This window comes from Athalia rosae, chromosome 2, assembly GCF_917208135.1.
Source record: "Athalia rosae chromosome 2, iyAthRosa1.1, whole genome shotgun sequence".
In the NCBI taxonomy this organism is placed as follows: domain Eukaryota; kingdom Metazoa; phylum Arthropoda; class Insecta; order Hymenoptera; family Athaliidae; genus Athalia; species Athalia rosae.
The window spans coordinates 3,841,459-3,864,851 of NC_064027.1; the positions used below are offsets into that span (position 1 = coordinate 3,841,459).

At 37.5% G+C, this 23,393-nt stretch overlaps 3 protein-coding genes and 2 long non-coding RNA genes across 10 annotated transcripts; 3 read left to right on the forward strand and 2 right to left on the reverse strand.

Annotated features, from left to right (window-relative positions):
• The first annotated feature begins 9 nt into the window (after positions 1–9).
• Positions 10–6,735, forward strand: LOC105694035 (bleomycin hydrolase). 5 transcript variants are annotated; one of them, XR_007276940.1, is made up of 6 exons: positions 748–908; positions 1,487–1,800; positions 2,145–2,969; positions 3,403–3,628; positions 5,648–5,852; positions 6,325–6,735. XR_007276940.1 is itself a non-coding variant. In XM_048650022.1 (5 exons), the coding sequence occupies exons 1-4, from the start codon at positions 863–865 to the stop codon at positions 3,616–3,618; spliced, it is 1,401 nt and encodes a 466-aa protein (XP_048505979.1). In that variant the 5' UTR covers positions 748–862; the 3' UTR covers positions 3,619–3,628; positions 6,325–6,733. The 5 variants fall into 5 exon arrangements, 4 of the variants coding, with proteins under 4 accessions (XP_012269772.2, XP_012269773.2, XP_048505979.1 ...); XM_048650022.1 differs by lacking the exon at positions 5,648–5,852 and having other exon boundaries at positions 6,325–6,733; XM_048650021.1 differs by lacking the exon at positions 6,325–6,735 and having other exon boundaries at positions 5,648–5,994.
• Positions 5,857–7,662, reverse strand: LOC105694037 (uncharacterized protein F58A4.6). Its single transcript, XM_012414351.3, has 3 exons — positions 6,592–7,662; positions 6,391–6,505; positions 5,857–6,202 (listed from the first exon to the last, which is right to left on the reverse strand). Exons 1-3 carry the CDS (start codon positions 6,912–6,914, stop codon positions 5,939–5,941), a joined length of 702 nt encoding a protein of 233 aa, XP_012269774.2. The 5' UTR covers positions 6,915–7,662; the 3' UTR covers positions 5,857–5,938.
• Positions 7,663–7,726: 64 nt separating this feature from the next.
• LOC105694038 (proline dehydrogenase 1, mitochondrial) lies at positions 7,727–22,683 on the forward strand. Of its 2 annotated transcripts, XM_012414352.3 has the most exons (12): positions 7,727–8,471; positions 16,399–16,607; positions 16,747–16,928; positions 17,265–17,329; positions 17,431–17,615; positions 17,892–17,894; positions 18,722–18,896; positions 19,003–19,113; positions 19,210–19,341; positions 19,428–19,627; positions 19,713–19,801; positions 19,885–22,683. In XM_012414352.3, the coding sequence occupies exons 1-12, from the start codon at positions 8,082–8,084 to the stop codon at positions 20,088–20,090; spliced, it is 1,947 nt and encodes a 648-aa protein (XP_012269775.2). In that variant the 5' UTR covers positions 7,727–8,081; the 3' UTR covers positions 20,091–22,683. The 2 variants fall into 2 exon arrangements, with proteins under 2 accessions (XP_012269775.2, XP_012269777.2); XM_012414354.3 differs by lacking the exon at positions 17,892–17,894 and having other exon boundaries at positions 7,731–8,471.
• Positions 8,609–9,259, reverse strand: LOC125499902. The gene is made up of 2 exons (XR_007276942.1): positions 9,128–9,259; positions 8,609–9,034 (listed from the first exon to the last, which is right to left on the reverse strand). It is a non-coding gene; the product is annotated as an uncharacterized LOC125499902 (long non-coding RNA).
• Positions 10,954–14,202, forward strand: LOC125499901. The gene is made up of 2 exons (XR_007276941.1): positions 10,954–13,679; positions 13,778–14,202. It is a non-coding gene; the product is annotated as an uncharacterized LOC125499901 (long non-coding RNA).
• Positions 22,684–23,393: the final 710 nt, after the last annotated feature.

A 23,393-nucleotide genomic window follows, 5' to 3' on the forward strand; every position in this document is an offset into this window, starting at 1 on the left:
CTTCAAACCGCCGCCAGAGGCCAAAAGCGATATCTTTTGTCCCACTCAAGCGTTGCTAACGCCACAACGAACCATAGAATACGCCTCAGCTGAACGCGCTTGACTGCCACTGTTTCTTCCTCGTCGAAGAGATCAACTTCATACTTTGCAAACGATGGTCGCCTGTAAGTATACTTCCCCGTTTACTCCTAGCCCAAGTAGAGTCGACGAAGTCGAATTTTCTCTAGTATAAAATCCCACGCTCTTAACGGTCATGCGTTGTATCGTCTCTCGTCTTCCTTTTCTTGTATTATTTATCAAATACTCGATTTCATCGTTACCATTTCCTAATTGTCAATCGCAAGGTCCGTCAGATATGTACAGTGCTTTCCGTGTTCTCTCAAAATCAGCTGGCCAAATATGCTGAGTCATTTGTGTCATTCCTGCATTCTCCAACGGAAAATACAATTTTAAATTCGAATAAGTTGAATACGTCAATTGACATTTGCAAGTTTCGAAATTATCGCTATCTCACATTCCATGGAGGTTAGAATGCTTAGTGTTGGTCGAAAAATAGGTCGAAGTCAACAACACTTCGCTCAGCTGGTGACCTGTCAGTCGGCCGCGTGGAAGGTAGGGGTAAGATGTTTTGACAGCTGCTCGCGGTTTTTTTTATCGTATCATGCTGGTGTTATCATTATGATCAGGCCTGATTATGGTTACCAGTTTAGAAGTGTAAGCGAATAGTAAATAACTAAAATCAATTATCTGACATCGAAGATCTTGTACTTATCAGTCCACAATAACATGTGCTATTTTAAAAATATATACTATCCGTTAAACTTTTTTTTCTCAAATTTTAAGCTGACATTCTTTCTCAAGTATGCAGACAACCATAGTTTTGGATTTCTCACTTCTCTTTCTTGAAAGTATGATACAAGTTTATGTGCTATGTTCAAAACAAGTCCGTTTTACATTCCAAATAGGTAGTGGGTGCGGTGATGCATAGCATAACTTTCAAAAATGCATAAGAGAAAGTAGCAACAGCATTACATACAGGCTTATTGAGTTTTGCATAATCTTATCATATATGGTGCCCACAAGCTGGCGCGATAGTGATAGTACATTAATGATACTGCTAGTGACATTTGTCAGACCTATTGCAGTATACATATGTATATTGCTAAACATGGAATGTTGATAACACTGTCTTTGAAAGCTACCACTATCTGCGTTTTTGTTATTTATTACCATTATTCAGAAAAGGCAGTATTATGAAGTACCATATGTATTCAAGCATGGATTAGTTATTTCAATTCATTTTGCACAAACAGTGTGACTAAATTGTAATTCGAATTTTGCTACTTTTGGCACCTCAGTGTCAAATTATCTCACTCAATTTTGAATACCCTGCATTCTTGAGAGTAATGCTGACAATAATTTGCATGAAGTTTGAGATGATGTAGGAAATTGCAATACCTAATTAAATACTATCTTCTATAAGCAGCAGGGATTCTCACTCCGGACATATTGAACGAGTTACGGACAAAGTTTTATGCTGATGATAGAAACGTCTTGGCTCAAAATGTGTGCACCAAATCAGATCCTCTGGAGGCTTGTGTGTCCAGGAAACATCTTGAAGAAACTCAACATGTATTCAATCTCAAGATTGAGGTAGAAGGCAAGCCGGTCACAAATCAGAAGAATTCTGGACGCTGCTGGATCTTTGCCACACTGAATGTCATACGAATTCCATTCATAAAACAGCACGAATTGGACGAGTTCGAATTTAGTCAAGGATATCTATTCTTCTGGGACAAGGTCGGTAGGCATCACAAACTTGATATAGGTTTCTTAAATTTTTCTGTTGACTGCTAGAGTTGAGAGTCAATTATTCTATTTCAACTACTTGAAGTTCACAAAGGAGATTATTTTATCAGTTAGCACAAAAATCGAAAATTCCCCAAGAAGATGACCGAAAAAAAGTAAAGTTTTGTTATTGTGTTGGTTTAAATTTCTCAGGGTTCCACATTTTGTATATTAGAAATTGAATTGAAAATTTTTTGTCAATCAAAAGCTAAAAGAGCAGTAAAGAAAATCACAATCGAAATTTGAAGGTGAATCAAATGCCTGACAGCAAAAACGTTGATAAATTTTGATTCTAGATCGAACGATGCAACTATTTCCTGCAGAACATAGTAAAAGCAACCAAACAGGGAGAAGCACCAGATGGACGTCTGATGTCTTGGTTATTAAGTGACCCCATATCTGATGGTGGGCAATGGGACATGATTGTTAATCTCATAAATCGGCACGGCCTGATGCCAAAAAAGTTATTCCCTGAATCATTCAGCTGTGAATCTACCAGCCGCATGAATAGCTTTCTGAAAAGCAAACTCAGAGAGTATGCAAAAGTTTTGAGAGATATGATAGCCGCTGGAGCTTCAGATGCGGGAATAGAGACTCTGATCACTGAACAGATGGCTGTAATCTACAGAATTGTTGGTATCTGCTTAGGCATCCCTTCAGAAACGTTCACTTGGGAATATTATGACAAATCGAAAAACTATCATAGCATTGGGCCTATTAAGCCTGTAGAGTTTTATGAGAAATACGTGAAACCATATTTCAACGTTGATGATAAAGTCTGCCTTGTGACTGACCCTCGACCCACTAATCCATATGGTAAAGCTTATACTGTGGACTATTTGGGCAACGTTGTTGGTGGAAGAGCAATTATCTACAATAATCAACCGGTTGAGTTATTGATGAATCTCTGTGCTAAGAGTATAGAAAACAATGAGTCAGTTTGGTTTGGATGTGAAGTCAGCAAAAGATTTGCGGCAAAGCAGGGCGTTCAAGATCTTAAGGTGCATGATTTGAAACTCATGTTCGGCACTGACTTCCAAGTTGGGTTAACAAAAGCGGACAGACTAGTGTACGGAGAATCTATGATGACTCATGCGATGGCATTCACAGCCGTTTCTATCGTAAGTAGAAATTCAATGGGTCAATTTTTTTTACTTTTATTTCGCCAAAAAAAAACATTCATCCAAAATCATTTCAAAATTTGTCTATGCAATATTGGCGGTAAAACCAGTTGAGTGGTTTACCTGTGCATGCGCTATTGATGTACACCAGAATGGTGTTATGATATGATTAATAGATAGCAAATATTTTCAACTTGAAATAGAAACGACTTTGTACTTTAATTGTGCGGGTATTCTGGATTTATCTTTAAATATTAACTGGTATAAGATTTCTATTCACTCAAACATAGTACTGTTGCATTGAAAACATTTTAACTAATGTTGACTACTCCAGATCACCTTCAGCATCTCTGCCTTACAACCTTTTTCTGAGCTGCCTATAAAATGATTCCAATAGTGAATGATGTTGTAAACCGTTATTCTTTTATTTCAGAATGAAGGTGAGATCAAGAAATTCAGAGTTGAAAATTCCTGGGGAGATGACCGTGGTGAAAAAGGTTATTACGTTATGTCAGCTGAGTGGTTTTCTGAGTTTGTGTTTGAAGTGGTCGTTGACAAAAAGTATGTTCCTGCTGACGTATTAGCTGTATTCCAACAAGACCCTATTCTATTACCAGCATGGGACCCAATGGGAACCCTCGCCCAATGATGAGTTGCTGGTAAATCATTACAAATTACAATTTATTCTTTTAGATCAAAGAGAGTATAACATTAAACGTACAGTCCGATTAATTTTCACACACGTAGAATTTTGAAAGTCTCGCTCATATCTTTTTTTTCGGAATCAATGGTAATTTTGCGGGCGAAGTGTCATCTTAAAATATCTGTATCCTTGTCGAGAGAGTTTGCATAAAAATCAACAGTTTGTAAAAAAATAAATTGACTGAAACGTCATGATCGTGTGTGAGTCTGAATCGACTTGGGTATTATCTTGAGAAAGACCTACGTTAACGACGTGCGATGGTATGAGAGTAATATTCATTCATCTCAAATCCAAATCTAGAAGACGGCTCCAATTCTGTGACATCTTTCACAATGAGCATGATGCGCTACTCTAACATTATTCTAGGATAGTAGTGAACTATTTGCTGTCAATGTACTCTTCCGTATTGCAATATAAGAAAGCACTGAAATTAACTGGCTTAGATATCATACCCTAAGTCAAAGTGCTGTAAGCATCGAATATATTAGTGATATACGGTTAAAGACTGTAAGTCTCTGATGCGACGCTAGATTATTGTAATACAGTCATTTTACTAGTCGATTGACCAAAGTTAGTTTGTCAGAGGCCCTTGAGTAGAGTCCTTTGAAACAGTCTGTGGTTAAATTATTACCCAGATCCATTGACCGTTGATATATTCTATTATAATGAATCAAATGCCCCTCCATTAAAAATTATAGTCTTTGCGTGAACTCGACAAGTAACCAATGTTTATAATACCAATCAGCTCACAAGTGGTTATTATCTATGGAAGGTTTTGCTGGTTGTCTTATTTACATTTCTGATCTGTGCCATCGCCCGTTGTGTTGCATGCAGCATTGTACTTGACCGCAAATTTGAGATATCAGACAATAGTTATATGCAGAAACCAAATGATAAAATGCAAATTATGCTGATAACCATTATTCATGCCATGATAAAAATGTAATATATTCTGTTATAATAAGAGTATAATATCGTAATAACACTACCACCATTATATAGAACTTGAAACCAAATTATGATTTAACACAATCATATAGCCAAGTTATAGTCAAGCAACTGCCAGTTAATGATTTTAAGGACGCTGTAAGACATATAGGAGCTAGAGGTCGAGATGTATGGGCTGTAAAATCAGAGTCAAAACAATGAGCATGACAAACAGGTGGTTTATAAATTGTTGCTTTTCCTAGCTTCAATGATCCGGGGTTGATATCGGAGTTTGTAGCTTACAATAATATGAGAGATCATATTCAAGAGCTGCATCAGTGATGTCATCTTTTCGAAACCAATGAAAACGTTTATTAGGAGACGGTAGACACGAATGTTATTTCAAACAATTTCTTTATAATTCACGTCGTATATGATATTTTTTTTTAAGAAACTTTTCAGTGGGTTTTAATAGATTATCTCACTTGATTCAGTATTTGGAACTTAAACTTGGATTAATGAATGGAATTTTTATACGTATATATCAATGATTTCTTTCTTTTTTTTCATCTTTGTGGTATTTTCACAATGTATCATTTGAATATAATTGTTCATATTTTTGCAAGGTATGGGCTTGTTATCACTTTTACATTAATTTTTACATAGTATAAGTACCATGAGCAACAATTCAACAATCACGTTTTGACCGATCTTGTTACTATGACTTTGATGATATAGCCCAAATATCCTTAATGATTGTAAGGAACGGAATTTCGTATGTACTATTAAAGTATTGTGTTGTGTTTATCATTAATCCAATTTATAATATCATTTTGTTTTCAATAAACGTTCGTGAGTCACACTATCTTGACTGATCAACCATTGTTATCAAGTATTACAAAATTCAAACTGGCTCGCTCAAATTTTATGACAGCTTCTTTATTCTGAAAAATTTCATATTGTTGAATATTCTTCCCAAGTAATTTAACGTATATATCGAATTTTAAACTAGTAAAATTGTCGATTCTAAAAAGTCACCCGTATGTAGGGAGTCACAGTCCAAATGGAACGTCCTGAAGAGTCGACAACAAAATTAATATTTCAAGAGATTTGAATATATGTATGCAATTGAAAAAAGTGTTTTTCATCTGGTGGAGATGCGAACGGGTTGATGTCCAAATAGAACTGTGAATGGGATTTTTTTCACAGTAGTTGATGCTACATATCCAGACCACGTATTTGGACAGATGAGTGTAATTACCTTTTACAAGTGATTTATTTACAAATATACAAAGTAGGAACAGAATTAGCATAGAATTTCAGAGTGTATTAACTTGGATTATAACTTTTTCGATTGTCGTTTCAATTTATAAGTATATTGAAGCTTTGACCATATTCCCCTGCACATGTTTTGTAAACGCACATCTTTCTCAACCACTGCCAGTTGATAGCATGAAATCACAATGTTTTTTGTCACTTTGAGCCATCCACGCTGCAACAAACTCAGAGCAGCCCACAATTTGCATCTTGCCACTAACAAAGGATCTCCTATGCGCAGCGCCAGCTGTAGTTGCCTTATAGATATTTTCCCTGCCATCTCGGCCTATGAATTTGATAGTGGTCGATCATAGTAAAATTCATAAAAACAATGACAAACTATAATAGAGCAGCGTTTAAAAAAACTATCACTGTAGTATAGGGGACTATACATTGTTTTGGTTTCAGATTCTCAAATCTATTGTATGTAGTCAAGTGTGTTCAGAATTGGGGTGAAGAGTAGCTTTATCTTACACAATGTTCGAAAGTATCCCCAAGTGCGGAGAATGCTCCTCCAAGGGTAGACAACCAAGACATGGCATGATCCAGTTCTCGCCGTTCCAGCACCATCTGAGTCACTCTTTCATTCCTGAATTTCGAATTGAAGATTGGATCAGATGAGCATAGAGACTGTTAAATGAGCAGCTTGCTGTTATATCGCACGAAAGGGCTTACCATTTGTAACTAAGGTACTGATGTCTAGGTGTTCGGAGTCTGATATAAATCATAGGACTTCTGTCTGACACTGCTTTTGACTCTGAAAAATCCAGCAGCGCTTTCAGCGCTGCCTGTCGATAGCAGTTGGATCTTTTTAACCAATAAACATACGCTGATACAAGGTAGGAATTAATGCCATGTGCATTCAAATTCAAACGTGTTCTTGTTTCGTGAGATTTTTGATAATTTTTGGTGTCAACACTGGTGACATTTTCCTTGATAATTAAATGATCGTATATACTATTTCGTCTATAAATGACAAGTTGAACTCCAGTCTCCATTGTTATACTGACTACTTGTTTAGAAATTGTGGCGCATCAATTTAGTTGACGAACTAGGGCAATTCTAGGCTAATAGAGATGTGATTTGTAAATGCACCACGATCTGGCTTTCAACTGTATTTTAATTTCTATTGAAATTGAAATAGAGTGTGAGCAATAATAGGAAACAAAGAAACAAGGGGAAGAATTTGGTTTGCGTTAGTTGGTAGAACGTTACTTGGTTATTGGCCTGTGGATTAAGTTTTGTTTCAAATATAAGTAACCATCCCGAGGTGACTTGTAAGTAAATAATTATTTGTCAAGAATTGATGGATGTTAGGTTATGTGCACCGTCAGATATTATAGTGGCTTTTAGATGATGCTTGTATGTGAAGGACGAAGGCAATTGATTAACTAATTATGAGAGTACACGTGTGTTGTCTCAAATGTTGATGTCAGTAGAATAAAACGGTTCTTTTTAAATGAATTAGTTCGGGTTTTAGCACTTCACCGGTGGCGACGTACCACTGAAATTGCGTCTAGCAGAAGATGAAAGTAATCGACCACTCAGAGCGTTACATATCGAACACACCTCCTGAGTAAACCAATCATAATAATTCGCCGAAATTGGGTTTGCGCATAAAAATTTTCGGGCAACGTGGGACAATTGAAATTTGAACAATGATTCGGTGGATTCAAAAAATTTTTGTAATTGTGGAGTTTGAATGTGGGGTGGCACTTGAGAACATAGCCGTCTGTTCAAAGGAGAGTTTGATTCAGCTGGAAACCCGAATTTAATTGACTACCACGTCAGTGTGCGCAAGGTATTTGAAGACTCCACCTCCCCGTTTTTGCGGGTCGCTGCTGCTGGGTGCTGTTTGAGTGTGTGGCCTTTAGCTATTGAGGCCTTCGGTCTCGGTCGCGGCAGGTTAGCTCACCCCGTCTATTCTCAATTTGAGGAATCTCAATCGTTGTTTCAAATCAGACGTACAAAAACCGTTCAGAAAACGGTTTACGGAATTTATTAGAAATTATCCAGCGTCCATCGTCTTTGCGTTGATGTTGAAAAGGAACGGCGTCAATGTATTCGGATTATAAAACCCGTGTTAAATAACCGGAGCGAAGCGTTCGACCGTTAAAAATATAAAAAATATCAATATACTGTGCGACAGCAGCTGATAATTAGTTATGGCGTTTTTAAGATCTGTGCCAAGGTGTTGTGCTGGATCTAAATTCGGGAAAAACTTGCAACTTGCGCTTCCGGGAGGAATTTCGGAGAACGTTGCACGTCGTTCGATCCAGCTTTTGCAGGTCATTGAAACAAGGGATCATGACAGTTCACGAAGGACTATCACGACGAGAGCGGCGGCATCTACGGAAAGCAGCGCCAGCGGGGGTGGAATCGGTGGCGGAAGTAGCGGAACAATGAAACCAGTTCCAAGGCAAATTGACCCCCTAGATCTGGCATTCAACGACCCCGTAGCTTCCTACAAGAGCAAGACCACCAAGGAACTCATTAGAGCTTACATCGTCTACCAACTATGTTCCGTAGAATTTTTTGTCGAGAATAACATGAAGGTATGTAGCAAAACCACGTCTCTCAATACGAGGTACCTACGAAATATGCAGACATGCAGTATATGTTTGATGCGGAATCTTTGGTAGTTCATATGATGGTTACTAAAGGGGTATGCATGCACTTTTCTGATTTAATCAGGATCCGACAAGTAATTTTTATTTTACTCCAAAATTTTCATAAAATTCAACCATGAACTGGCAATTTTCAGGTAAGTCCATAAATTGTTATAGGAATTGAACAGGAATTTGGAAAAATCACAGGATTTTTCGTAATAGAATACACAGCTTGAGGAAATTTTAATAAAACGAAGTTACAAAAAACATGTCTCAACTCCTTATTTGATGGTATTGTTTCAAGGGTGAATATGGTCGCAGGTACAAGTAGATAAATAAGATCGCATGTTCAATGCTACTCACGCCGATAACAAGTCAATTGCATGAAATCTTCACTGACAATGAGATACAGTATGATCAAAACACTCAGGATCTGCACATTGCCCACTGTTATTCAATTGCCTGTTTTATTGGGCCTGATTTGACCGGAAATAGTCGACATCCAGAATCTGTTGAAATTTTTCAGCAGATCTCGTTATATTGTTCGGCAGGATACAATATTTACGGTAGGTCATCAAAGAATTTAATTTCAAAAGTACAACTATTATAAACGTGTCTCCCGCGTCCGAGATCAAGCTGGAAAAGATCCTTTCGACTGAAGAATTCTTCAAGGAATATTCAGCAAAGAAATTGTTCATCGTCGTGGTCCACAACATGCATCGCGTCGACGTTGTTCACCGGTATGAATTCATTCAACTACGATTTAGATCGCGAGGCTCGATTTCGAAAACACGCGCTTTTTTCGCTCATTTGGTGTTGGTCCATCAGATAAAAAAGTTCGCATACGAATAGTAAAGCGTCATTTTCCATATCGACATTCGTTGAATTTAATCCAAAACATACGGAACACAAACTCATTCAACGTAGTCAACGGTTTTCAATTTGATGGGAACCATATGTTTAGTTATGGGGGTCAGCATGTTACCTACATATGTATGCATACTATATTCCGATTTCGTGGGCATATAGTGTACACTGCGCATTGTATGCTAATGGTATTTCCTGTCCAATCTCCCAAGGTTCACGCGATGAGAGGGAACGAGAGCTAATAATTATAGATAGATTATACAAGCGACACGATTTTTCTAGCAGCATCTCTTCAACGTCAAAATATAATGATTCAGTCACTTGTCAACCGACGTTTAGCATCGGCCGGGATTTTAACAAGATGAAGGAATGCACCAGTTATTCGTTCGTATTGTACTCCTTTTTTTCTCATTCTGTAGAACGTACGTATGTTCTGTCGTATTTTGTAAGCATATTATTACGTCAGCGTAATAGGTAACCACAGCTGGCAGGAATCGTCATGGCTTATATTATGTTAGCATGCTAAAGAGATTTTAAGTAACTGCATATCCTTATTCATGATTCGGTGATACTCGTAATTGAATCACCAACAATTCGGAGGTGGTAAGGACCGACGAAAATCGCTCATTATCGCTGATTGTTAACCCCGTCAATGTCGAGCTCTGATTTTGCGGCTACATTTTCCGGTTTTACTTCCGGCATGCATGTGCGATAAAAAAAATTTACCATCATACCTTGTACGTACTAGTGTAAAGGCGTATCGTTAGAGCGATGATAAAAAATTATACAATCAGGCTGTAGTCGGGAACAATAGTGTCTAAATTTTCGGTAATGTGCAGGTGTAGAATATTAAGTACGCAGCGATTACGTAAGGTTGTTCCAAAGAATTCACTTGAATTATGCTGCAATGAAAAATGTAAAGGTAGCTATATCATGTGTGGCCTTGACGATGATACTTATACAGGGTGTCCGACGATGCACGCAATCGTTCGACTCGTGGCTCATTCCTTGATGAACAAGAGAAACACATAGTTCAATAATCCGGATGTTCTTACAAAAATTGAAAATTATAAAAAAAAAAAAAAAGGAAACGGAAAAGTTCATCGGTGTGTCGTTGGTCTGAGTGTTTCTACATCGCGACTTTTGGCAGCAATGGCCGATTTTTCAACAATTTGTTTGGTGCGTGTGACCCTTCCATCTCGAGCAAAATGGTCAGATCCACCGCCCACCTTTCTGTGGATGTGCAGTGCGAACTTAAATGCGGATGCGTTAGATTACATAGCTCATCCACTGCAGACAGGGTATCGAGTTCATTCACTTCCACCTGCACTACTGTCTCTACACGTCTTATGTTTCCAAAGGTGTGACTTAGGTGCTTCGAGACGAGACGCAGGATGAACAACGATAGCAATGTTACAAGCTTTCAGTCTCTTCTACTTCGGTGTGCGAATTTTATGTATCAGACGAGCTTGGAATTTAGTTTTGTATTGAAATATTTCACATTTTATCTAATTAACATATTTTTAAAAAGAATTAATTTTCATATAATTACTCGTATGGTCTCAGTTTGAATGAGAAGAAAAAAAAATGTACATGCTATTCGAAAGTCCTTTGAAGATGAAAACCGATTTTTGAACGCTTATGATATCATCAAAATTAAAAGCGATATTTTTAATAAAGAAAAAACGGAGCTCATGAAAATGTATTCATGTTTCACGAGCGACCAGTGTTTGCTTTTATCCAGCTGTATTCGTACCAGCCGTAGTCGTAGGCGGTGTACCGAATGAAATTGCTCTATCAATAAATTGCATAACACGTTACAGCTCACAATCAGACGAAGCTGTCCAGTGCCTACATAGTCCAGAGTCATAGTATTTCCAGTCGGACATACAGTCATTCGTCGAGTCAAACGCTCCAGTTTTATCCTTGCAAATCATACTTGTTAGCCATAAATCCTATAGATTTTGGATTATCACGAGGACATGCTTTCAAAATTTATCCCATGTATTTTTTTCTTAGCAAACTTACGGACTGCAGTTTATATAGTGCTCGCAACTGTGTTTCATCCAGGGTTGTGTAATCAGATGTCTCACGGAATTTTGTCGGCCACTCGATACGTGCTATATAGCCTAATTAGCAATGTATAAATTAATCGCCGATGAGTGTAAGAAACTTATTACTTCACGGAATTGAAGGTCACGCAGGTGGAAAGTTTTGGATAATGAAAAATGTGAATAATTTTGAGGCAGTTCACTTATGCTAACGAATATCACGATGGGAGGTGATTTTTCGCAACTCTGTCTATCGTTAATCTTCATGTAGCGCGATGTTACGGAAAATTCCGATGAAATTCCGTGCAAATATGACAAGTCTAATCGTATAGATCATTTGCAGATATCATTGATGGAGGAACGCGAAAAAGTGAGGAACCATCACGTGTGACTATTAGGTTTTTTTATTTAAATCTACCTCTTCTACGTCTCATCGACTCGTATGTATATGTACACGTGTATTCACGTAGGTACCTATTTTCAAGGAAGAAATATTGCCAAATTTCAACTATATTAGCTCCGCAGCTACACACACCTAGTATTGACTGTAGAATATATTCAATTCAATATAGAATATGCTTGTTCAAGTGTTCGATGTGTTTATGGACGCTATTTGCCATTTTTTTTTTCACATTATGTAGTGGCAGAATATATTACGATATATTAATACCAAGTAATTATTATTTGCTTCTTTGACTATCACAATACGTCATCCTTATATGTGTAGAATTTTTTGATTTTAGCGATGTCTTGTAAGTGTAGCAAATCAGCCGATTCCACATTCTCTGCAAGGATGTTGTACGGCCATGATCCGGTCGAGAAAATTCTTGCCTTGTACTCTATAGATCCGATCTAATTCTGAAGAAACGTAGGCCAGTCAAAATTTTTAGGTTTTCTCATCTCGAGTGAGATCTCCTCGCGCTAAATGGCCGGCTGTTATACACGACATAAATTTCTGGCTCATGCGAAATGATAAGTATGAAATGACATGGATATACACTTGATGAATTCCTTCACACGATGATCAATTATTACATAATCTATTTATACTTGGAAAATTTGAGAATTCTGTGTATTTGTGTAATGTGTTTCTGTGTGTACCTGTCTTATGCGTATCTAGATTTCGCCGCCCACCTGTACGTATTACATAATATTGGCATATAGCTGGCACATTGATTTGTTCAATATGAGATTGTCTCTCGGGTGAAACGGACGAGTAGCATTGACCCGGAAAAGTTTTCTGCTATACAGGCACCAAGCGATTTCGCACGATGGGTTAAATTTACTCTCTTCCAATACCTATTTTTCATTTCATAATTTTTTTTCCCACTCTTCACAAATTCAATGTTAATATAATTTAGAAAATAAAACAGCTTCGGGCGGCGACCATAGCTCCACCATCGTGCAGCCTCTTTCTTATTTTTATCCGTAGCCTCCGTGTACGTCTAGTAGTGCACGCGTATTCGGCAGCCCCTAGGCACAGCCATCGTAGATAAATCCGATTTGCTCGGCCTTGGCATTTGCTTTTCACACGTGTCCATGGTGCATGAGGCAAGGCGAGCTGTGCCATATGTTTGATAGCGGAAGAGTAACAACGTGGGATGGCGGGGGATTGAATTTTTTTTTTTTTTTCGAACCACGTAGGATTTTGTGGTCAATCTTTATTTTCTCTATTTTTTGCGTTAGATCCAAAATATTAATAAATGAACGCAAAAATTTTCCATCGTACTATGTAGTTCAATCGCAACCACTGATGATCGTTTCGGTTGAACCTCGCTGTTCATTCATTTATTTCTTTTTTCTAACGAAAATAACTGGAGCAAAATTCTTGTACGTGAAAAAGTATCAAGACTGGTAACATTACATTGCCTAGTCTCAATAATTATTATCATGTTATAGTCCGGTGGAAAATCGTAGCGCTTATATAATTTCTGGCTGAATTGAACTTGCTAAGTTTCTGAACTTCTGCGAAGTTGGCTCCTCATTTCCCTCAAAATGTATTAACCGCAGTATTGTTGTGAGAATATTATTGCTAATCTGTACGTCTGGTGTGTTCGGTGTATGAATATAGTGTTGCAACATTTGTTTTTGGCGCCAATTCTTGGCAGTGCCAATTCTCACCTGCACGATTCTTTTTTCCGGCCTTGCAAACTGTAATCTGTACGTAACATAGGTTCGAAGGACATTCGAAATTTACAGCACATCTTAGGAACCCTTATAGAATTCCATCAAACAGGTAATATTTTAGTCACGAGTAATTGAGATGTGGCATAATTGAGGCGCATTTATATAATTTCGAATGCCCTGACATACTACCTTTTTTTTTTTATCCAGCTCCTTTTTGAGCATCGACGTTCACAGACGATATTCACAATTCGGTGCGGTATGTATGCACATACACGGAGGTGTGAGATTGGAAAATTAGTGCCTGTGAATAATGAATGTAGATACATACATGTGCACACATCTATAATTGTGTTATACCGAAAGAAAACAAATTCAACTTCGAACTACGATTGATGGTTGTTAAATCTCGTTATTACATAGCTCCTAATGGTAGGTCAATAATTGTCAACCTAGAAAATGTGTGCTCTGCCCGAATGTTGCATAAGAGTCACAATCTTGTAACCGTATTTACTGAAGATATTGATCGTATACAAATTTGCGGTACCACTCTAGAAAATTGTGGGTCTGCGAGTATCCTATATCTTTTTTGTACGTCAATTCACGAATTTTTGGCTACGGAAAAATATGCCAAAGAAAAGAAAATAGAAATAGGCCGACGTTGTTTTCGTCTTCTGTTCGTATTAAAAATTTATGTCAAGGTTCCGGTTGGTCCGAGTCAACACGTGAAATAATCCAATTTACAACAATATAAAACAACACAGATATTAGGATCGTTTTATACATGGGAAATGAAATGCATCGGTGCATAATTATACGAACAGTTCAACACAAACATTGATCAGAGATTAGCTAGCCTTTGCTTTAATATGTTATCTCTATGTCTATTTGTCAAAGAAAAACCATTTCAAGTGCGGCAGGTAAAGACAGCGCGTAATCCACTTCAGTAATCGTTTCTAATCGAATCGGAGAATCCAAGTATCTATTAAAACTGCAACATCTGAATCCTATACGCGTTTCACAAAGTAGCAATGCACGATGGTCATTCTACAATCAAATTTATAAACTTATAATCCTGATTCGACGAGTTCTGATAATTATGAAGAAACAGAAGGAGAAATTCATTGAATTTACACAGTACGTGATATACAAAATTCGAAAAATTTTAAGTTAATCATATATGTACGTATATTATTCATAATTATTATGGTTGATCGGGCGCCATATTGTTCGAATAAAATAACGTTTCAACAGGTTTATTTCTCTTAACTATTTTCCATAAGAATTTTACGCTAAAACTATCAAGACGAACGAATTGATATGCATAACGATGTACCAGCCGGCTGAATCCGTTGAAATAAGTTCGATGACCTACGCTCCAATCATTTCCAAGAGCTCGCGTCTTATCAAGTAGGCTTCTAAGCAATTAGCACCCTACTGATAGAAAAATTTGGTTCCGCATTTTGTCGTAGAATTTAATTAACATACATACGTACTCTTCCGATGTTCAAATTAGTTTTACGCAAGGATACTTTAATTGAATGTAATATGTATTATTGCTTGTACGTAAACAAATGGTGAGAATAGACTACCGGCTTCTATTTTTTCCATGTAGATCGATCTGCGGTATTCTTGATACGTACACTTTAGACGTCTGTGTCTTTTTAACTTTAATACCCACTCATTTCGCTACGAAAAAACCTGAACCCTAACCGAACGGTGGTCGAATCTCGACATTATGCTTTTTTGAATGGGCATGTATGCCGAAAGAGTGGCCCAAAAAAAGAGCCGAAAATTCGAAGCCGACCGGTTTTGCTGTTGTCACCGTTCGTATGCATAAATTTGTGAGAAGTTTACGGAAACGCCTTGTGTAAAAAGACCGGCTTCTACGCTATGAGGTTACTGTATTTTATGGCTGTTAGCTAACTTTCAAATATCAGGCATCCGACTTGAAAACAGCTGCTGACTGTGGACTAAAATTAAATCGGCTGACGCCATGTACCAGCCGATACGGACGTCTTATACCTGCCGGACGAAAGCGCTGCTTGAAAAACGAAAATCGAATATCAAAGACAGCCGTATCGACAGGACAATTTTGGGCACGAAGAAAGATGAAGCTCGAGCGTAATTTACTTGAAATCAATTGGAATTCTACCCCACGTATACACTCGTGAAAAAATCTAACGTAGATTCGAAGATTCAAATGTCGCATGTCCGCAATTGACTCATCTTCGTTTCAATAGATACTTCGAACCTTCCACAGTTCAATCGAAATCGTTTTTCGTCGGTCGTGCGAGATTCGGAGAGATTTTTCGAAATAACTAAGCATGCTTCGGAATCTTCTAATGCTCACGTAGAACATCTGAGAACGGATAAAGCAAATCATTATACTCGAGTAGCGAACTCTCACAGTCAGTGTCTAGATCACAGAAACCTGGGTTCTCGTGGGCTAAGTTAGAATTATTTCTATTTTGATTCAGGCTGTACTTAGTTTGCGAAACTACGCGTAAAATAGACACGACTACTTAATAATAGAGACAGAATTCGTTCGGCGACGCCTTGACCGTTGCTCCGAAAGAATGTTGATCATATTCAAAATGTTCTGCAGTCGTATTTGCACGTATGAGATGACAAAGGTGGGAATAGACCAAACTTGACAAGCTTTTAACATTCGCGTTTCAGTAATAGGTATTATTCTTAACAGTTATGGGAGAATACGAAATTGCCCCACGTGTGACCGACATACGTAATTTCGATGATAACTATTCGCGAAGCTGATATTTCATTCATTTTCATACTCACTCAAAAGTTCATCTATCTTATTGTTGCAGTTGACGAAATTGTGCAACAACATATTGGGGGACAGATTATTTTCAATTCTCATGAAATCAACTTTCTATGGTCATTTCGTAGCAGGAGAGGATGAACAAAAGATCACACCAGTGCTGGACAGGCTCAGATCATTCGGCGTTAAACCACTTCTCGATTATTCTGTAGAAGAAGATCTATCGCAAGAAGAAGCTGAGCGGCGTGAAGTTCAGTATGTTATTTCATCCCTCAGTCCTATGTTCAATACATAGAAGGATGTTTGCTTTCTTACCTCAGAAAAGGAGAAGCATAATATCCATTGATAGAAATCAATATAGATCAGGTATATTTACTAAACTTCTTTTACTCAGGGCTTCGGTATCGGAGGCAGGTGATGAAAAAAAAGAGGGTACAATCAAGAAGTATCACGTGGAGAAATCATTCGCTGATCGTCGATACAAAGTATCTTCAGCTAGGACATACTTCTACCTGAATGAAGCCTCGTGTGAACGTAATATGGACGTATTCATTAAAGCCCTGGAGGCTTGTGCTAGTAGGTTTCATACTTTTAATCTTGCGTGCATAGAGGTGCATATTTTTGCTGCATATCCTTTGCATGATATTGGAATGAGCTTGATGTGTATTGTATGTCTCGTGTGATTTCGATTACGAACAAGTCCCGTTTACTCGTCTGAATTTCTCCTTTCAATTATGTAATATATTTTGCAGTATTTCGTATCGCGATGTAGTACCGCTAACAATAAGCTCGAATTTCGAACCCGGTCAATTGTTCAAATAGAATTCATTTTATCTCGACGAATTCTTTTTTGTTCAGCTGAAATTCTGGGATTCTAGATACTGTGCTATTAAACACTTTTTATTTTTTCAGCGGTTTCCATGGGTCTTGGTATAATTGCCGTCAAATTAACAGCTCTCGGTCGTCCTCAACTTTTGGTCAGTGCTGATCTTTTATTATTGAAAATAAAAAAATTACCGACAATTATGGGAGTTTGCGCTCATTTTTTACCTCGAGTATCTTTAATGTCTTTGTGCAGCTTCAACTTTCTGAAGTAATCATGCGGGCACGTCAATATATGTCCGATGTTGTCGGAGGGGAAGGGGCGGTATTGGCGCACCACGCTAAACCTGATGACTTCAGAAAAAAATTTGAGGAAGCACGTATCAGAGATGAAATACCAGTACAAAAATTCCTCGACAAAATTCAGGCCGACAAGGAAGGGTATGCAGTATATTATCAGTCACATAATGATGTTTGTCGAAATCTATAGAACGTAGGGTGCAGTCCCACCACTATGAAAAAATGTTCATTTTGTTTGCTCTTTGAATCTCATACAGAAAAGGATAAAGACACGATAATCCGGCAGTCACTCAAAAATTATATTTAATTTTGACGATTTATAAGTACACATTGATAGTTTTTCGAAAAGTTGAGATCACAGACGAAGTTTAACTTGGTTTTTTTTGTTTTGTTTCCGGCTACTCTACGGACGTGCAGAAAGTAAGAAATTAATGAAAATTACGTGTGTATCGAGTATCGGATTCATGCATGGATTAACGCGATCGGACTTCTCTAACACCTATTTATGCTTTTCTCCCGAGTTTTCAGATTTTAAATAGCACTAAACGATTTGAAACTAGAGCCGGTACATACATTCGTACTCACAAACATTGACCATACTATGAAAAGATCTTGCATAAATTGGCTTATAATACCTAAACTCGTAACAGACAGCTTTTATAAACGAGTGTTTTCGTCTTTCTTTTTTTCTTTCTCTTTGAATTTATTGCTGACATAATTATCTTACACAATTTGTTCCGAACTACAATTAGAAAATCCTGAAAGCTTATGAACAAACTTCGAAGCATAATCATCGAACGAGATTTACACTAAATCTCATTGCAAGTCGTCGAATTGTAGGAATTATTGTACCACAAATCAGAAACTATTGAAATTTTATCCAAAAATAATCACGCAATTGGATATTATCGTTGTGATAGGAATTTTCAAGTTTGAAGTGGTTCCCTTGAAGAGCTTTCGCTTAAATTTATTCATATAGTCGAAGACCATCGTCTTACAGACATATTTGCGTAAATTCTTAATTACCGAGATATTCAAGCTCTCTTTTTATTCAAAATACACGTAGTTTAGCAGTCTGAGGATAATATTTGAAGATGTAGCTTATTGCATCACGAATTCCTGATTCTTAATGTGAACCAAACATATGGGTACATCTATTACTTGAGTGCGCCTAAAATCACAAGCATATTGCTGTGTGAAGATGAAAATTCTTGCTCTGCAAATAATACATAGAATTGATCTCGCAGCGTCATTCATTTATTCCCATGGAGCGGCATTTTGGATGAGAACTATGAACTGAGCGAGACTTTCCAGGTTCCAGACATACGGACTGGAAAAATGGTGAGGCTCATGAGTCAGCTCACTGCCAAGGAGGAAGAAATGTTCAGGAACATGCTGCGGAGATTGAATACCATTGTAGCGGTGAGTTCAATTGTATTACATATTTTACCCGGTTAACTGTTATTTCATCTGCCTATAATGAACGAACAAAACGATATATTGCAAATCTAATTATCTTGACTTTCAGGTGGCCGACAAACTGAATGTCCGGATAATGATTGATGCTGAACAGACGTACTTTCAACCAGCGATATCTCGACTGTGTCTAGAAATGATGCGAAAATACAATACAGAAAGGGTAAATTATTTACAAGAGAAAAGGTGCAATAAGTGTCTGTCCTTACAGAGATTTCATTGAATGCACGTTTCAATCTCAATCTGGTCTACCTCGTAGGCCGTGGTGTTCAACACATACCAGACATACCTCCAGGATGCCTATAACGAAGTCAAGACTGATCTCGAACAGGCGGAGCGGCAAAATTTTTACTTCGGTGCCAAACTTGTGCGGGGGGCTTATCTTGAACAGGTTGGTAAAACGGTCCGGTAATCATGTTGATTTGAAATTTAAGTAAATGTCACTCTAAAATGGTGTTCGTATTCAACGTGTTTCAGGAAAGAGCCAGAGCAGCTGCAATGGGATATCCAGATCCGACTAATCCCACATTTGAAGCAACAAACGAATCTTATCATAGGACTTTTATGGAATGTCTGCGAAGAATGAAACGATACAAAGACAAAGGCATAGATCCTAAAAAGATTGGTATCATGGTCGCCACACACAATGAGGACACAGTCCGATTTGCTATAGAAAAGTGAGAAATTGATGAGTTTTTGTTAACTGAAGGAGCTAGAATTTCACATCTGTTACTAATCAATAGTTGAATTTTCGTGTCTTAGAATGAAGGAAATTGGGATATCCCCAGAAGACAAAGTAATCTGCTTCGGCCAGCTATTCGGGATGTGCGATTATTTGACATTCCCTCTTGGTAAGATGAGCTAGATCAGAATTACACGCTACTGGTCATTCTTGAGAATGGAAATTCTAAAAATGGCACTAATCTTGCTACAGGTCAGTCGGGATACTCAGTGTATAAATATATCCCATATGGACCTGTAAAGGAAGTGCTACCGTACCTGTCACGGCGAGCCCATGAAAATAAAGGAGTGTTGAAGAAGATTAAAAAAGAAAAGAAACTAATACTGGCTGAAATTCTCAGGCGTATGGTAACTGGCAAATTGTTTTACACACCCAAGGGAAATTACACCCCCGTTTGAGTTATCGCATGGTGCGTTGCTCAATTTTATTTCAAATACGGACTTGATATATTGAACCCTACATGCGATAAGACTATACATATGATGTAGATGAAATGATGGACTTGTCAAGTTCAAGAACGTGTGAGTGAAAAAGACGATTGATTGGTGTGAGGTATCGCGTGTGATATGAAGAACGTTTACCGCGATAGTGTATTCCTTCGAAACCAGTCGCCATTCCCTGCCTTACTTTGAAGATAAGTCGCTAAAATTTCTGTTCGTCAAGAGATGTAACGTTTGTCAGTATCTTTTAGTCAGAGAGCGCGCGTGTTTAACTACCGTGTGAGTTTTGACTGCATTCATTAACTATGTGTAGGTATAATGATGACATATTTTCTCAATTTGTGATACATGGGCGTACCATAGCCGGATCTATTCGTAAAAGCTGATCGTATTCATTCATTCACTGTTCGCAATCTGACTTCAGCAGCAATGGGTCAGTTATTTGTTCATTGAAAAGAATACAATGATCGAAAGTTTGTCTATGAAACGTTTGTGATGCCACGGTGAGAAATTAATTTCGAGATGTTTAGAATTTGTACAACGAATTCATCGGCGTTCCAATTCAGTAATGCAATTACAACTGTGAATTGCATGGGAAGTGATTCAGACGCTTATACTTTGTAACTTTTTAATGTACACACACACACAACCTTTTTATCGTTTTATTGACGCAAATAATATTTCTTAATCCAACTATTGTGTATTTTCGTAATTTGACGTGTCTATCATTAATAATCAATCATATTGCACGTTCAATGATTTGAGATCTTGAGCGCCAAAAATATGGTCGAATGTGTCGGTATGTATGAATTTTTTTGGTCCATCATTCAATTTCATCGATTCTTGACATATTTTAATTTTTTCTTCTTGCGCAAATAGAGCAAACAAAAATCATACGACGTCTTGTCTCATGTCATTGAACATACGCGCTGTGATGTGCACACAATACACACATACTCACCAACTGTATACGCTCACATTGTGTGATTCCAAGTGGTAAAAGTAAGTAACATTTTCGGTGAGAAAATATACAGTTTTCACGAAACCAATCGTGAATTCTATCATTCGTGCTTTCTGTATCAAGAGCGTTTTCAGCTGGTCACATTGACGTAATGCCCGTCGTTGCATCACTAATGGTGAGGTGAGAATTTTTTTTTTAATTCAAGAACTGAATAACATTTTTATCTGATTAATCTATTTACTAAAAAATCTAGGATAGATGTAGTCTATGTCTGCATGTTGCTTCCAATGGATGCCTGTCCTTCACCAACTTTGAAACTTGAAAAACTTTTTTTTGACTCACCCCGTTTTATCAGATCTATTTCGAACGTATGAAAATCACCTATTCTCATTTAAAAAGTGGCTTGGCTGGATGTATAGTACGAAGGTAAAGAAAAACGAGAACTATTATCAGTTTCGTGAATTATGTGCTGTTATCATTTTGAGTCGCACACATTGAAGATAGATAAGTATAATGTATAATGTATAATATGTTGGATATCTAACTCCGATTTGAGGATCTTAATTCTATAGGATCGTGTGTAGTGACTTGAGAACGATAGCAGGATCACGGTGGAAAGTATGATTGTTTCTTCTGTTGTATGAGAATATATTTTAGTTTTGTCAAGATGTATATATACTAACTTTTAAATGTTGTAATATACATATATCATCGAAAGATTACCTATTAAAAATCTCACTCGGGTTTGTAGAACACAATAATTGATTATGTTTTAAAAATACGGGAAGATAGTCCAGTACAATACCTACCTAAAGTGCCTACATACTACCTACGTAGAAACACCAGTTAAATAGCATATTTTGGAATTCGTGAAACAGTGCATGAAGAAAACCCGAACATATAATGCACCATGGGTCGTAGGGACGATTCGTTAATATTAGCAAAGACCAGTGACGATTTTTTCCGCATGCGTGTGTGCGTGGAGCTGATATTCGAACCTGCTATAAATATTATACCACAGACGATCAGCATAAAATTTACGACTGTGATAAGTCTATATGAACAACTGAATGAAGACAAAATGCAGTGCAATATAAGTTTCCGGTGCACAATACTGATGCAGCAAATTATTGTGACATTTATGGATTATTTTTAGTAAAAATCGTAGATGCAACGTTTGTTGCGATTTTAGAAATTTTTAAGACAATAATTCTTGTACAGGCTGTTGCGCAAACACGAGAATTATGAAGAATAATCTCAAAACTTGGATCCTCTTGAAAGACTTTTGATGAAACCTCCGTAAAAACTTTGTAGCTGATTGTAAAAGTAAAAGGTTTGGGGTGAGACTTCCTTTTCACCAGACCTTACAATTAGTCTAGTGTAAAGTGTTTGTCTCTGAACCAATAGCAGCAGTATCATCGAAGTTTTGTCGAAGTTCCATCGATAAAACTCATAATAGGGCTTCAGTGACAACGAAAAAGTCGAGGCCTAAGTCATGCGTTATCTTGAGAACGACGGCTCTATTGTTGTATCCTTTCACCAGATCCTACCTGTATAAATTGATAATAAAGATGTCTTGTATTTTGGTAACGGATAAGCTCACTTTTGGTCAACGCCATTCATGCAATTCAAATTACACAATCCATAATATTGTGAAAAAATTGCCTAATCAAAAAACGGTGAGTAACTTCCTTGAATTTCAGGAGTTATTCAATTCAGATGTTTGATCTGGAAGTTTTCGTGGGACTTTCGAGGTCTGCTTCTGCCTGCAGCTGTGTTGGAAGTGAGTAGCTACAGAGTACTTGTCGACTACTGTTGAAACTTTTATTTCGATATCCGATGGAAGCGATGTAAAATATATCTGGAAACATGGCGAAGACACAGTGTGCCGGAATTGCAACTATACAATTATAAATTGCATTAACGTTGGCGAAAAGGTGAGACGGAATTGATCCCTCGGTGCGATTCGTCGCGACCGCAACGACGGGCGTGTTTCTCCTCGCAGCTTAAACATAATTGAAGAGTGTTCACGAATTGAGTATAGATACGAAAAAATGGAGACGGCTAATGTTCTTTGCTCAGGTTGTGAATTTAATTAATTTTTTCTTTCTCGTCGCGACCGTTGAGAAACAATCACACGGAGGCAGTCGTAAAGCCTCCGCTTTATTATTTGTTCTATCAAAGTTATGAGTGAATTTTATCTGGAGCAGGTCTGGCGCTCCTCGTTTTGTTACCCCAATTTAAGGAAAGATGAATTCACTAATAATATAGATATATTAACGCTCGCAAGCTCGTCGCTT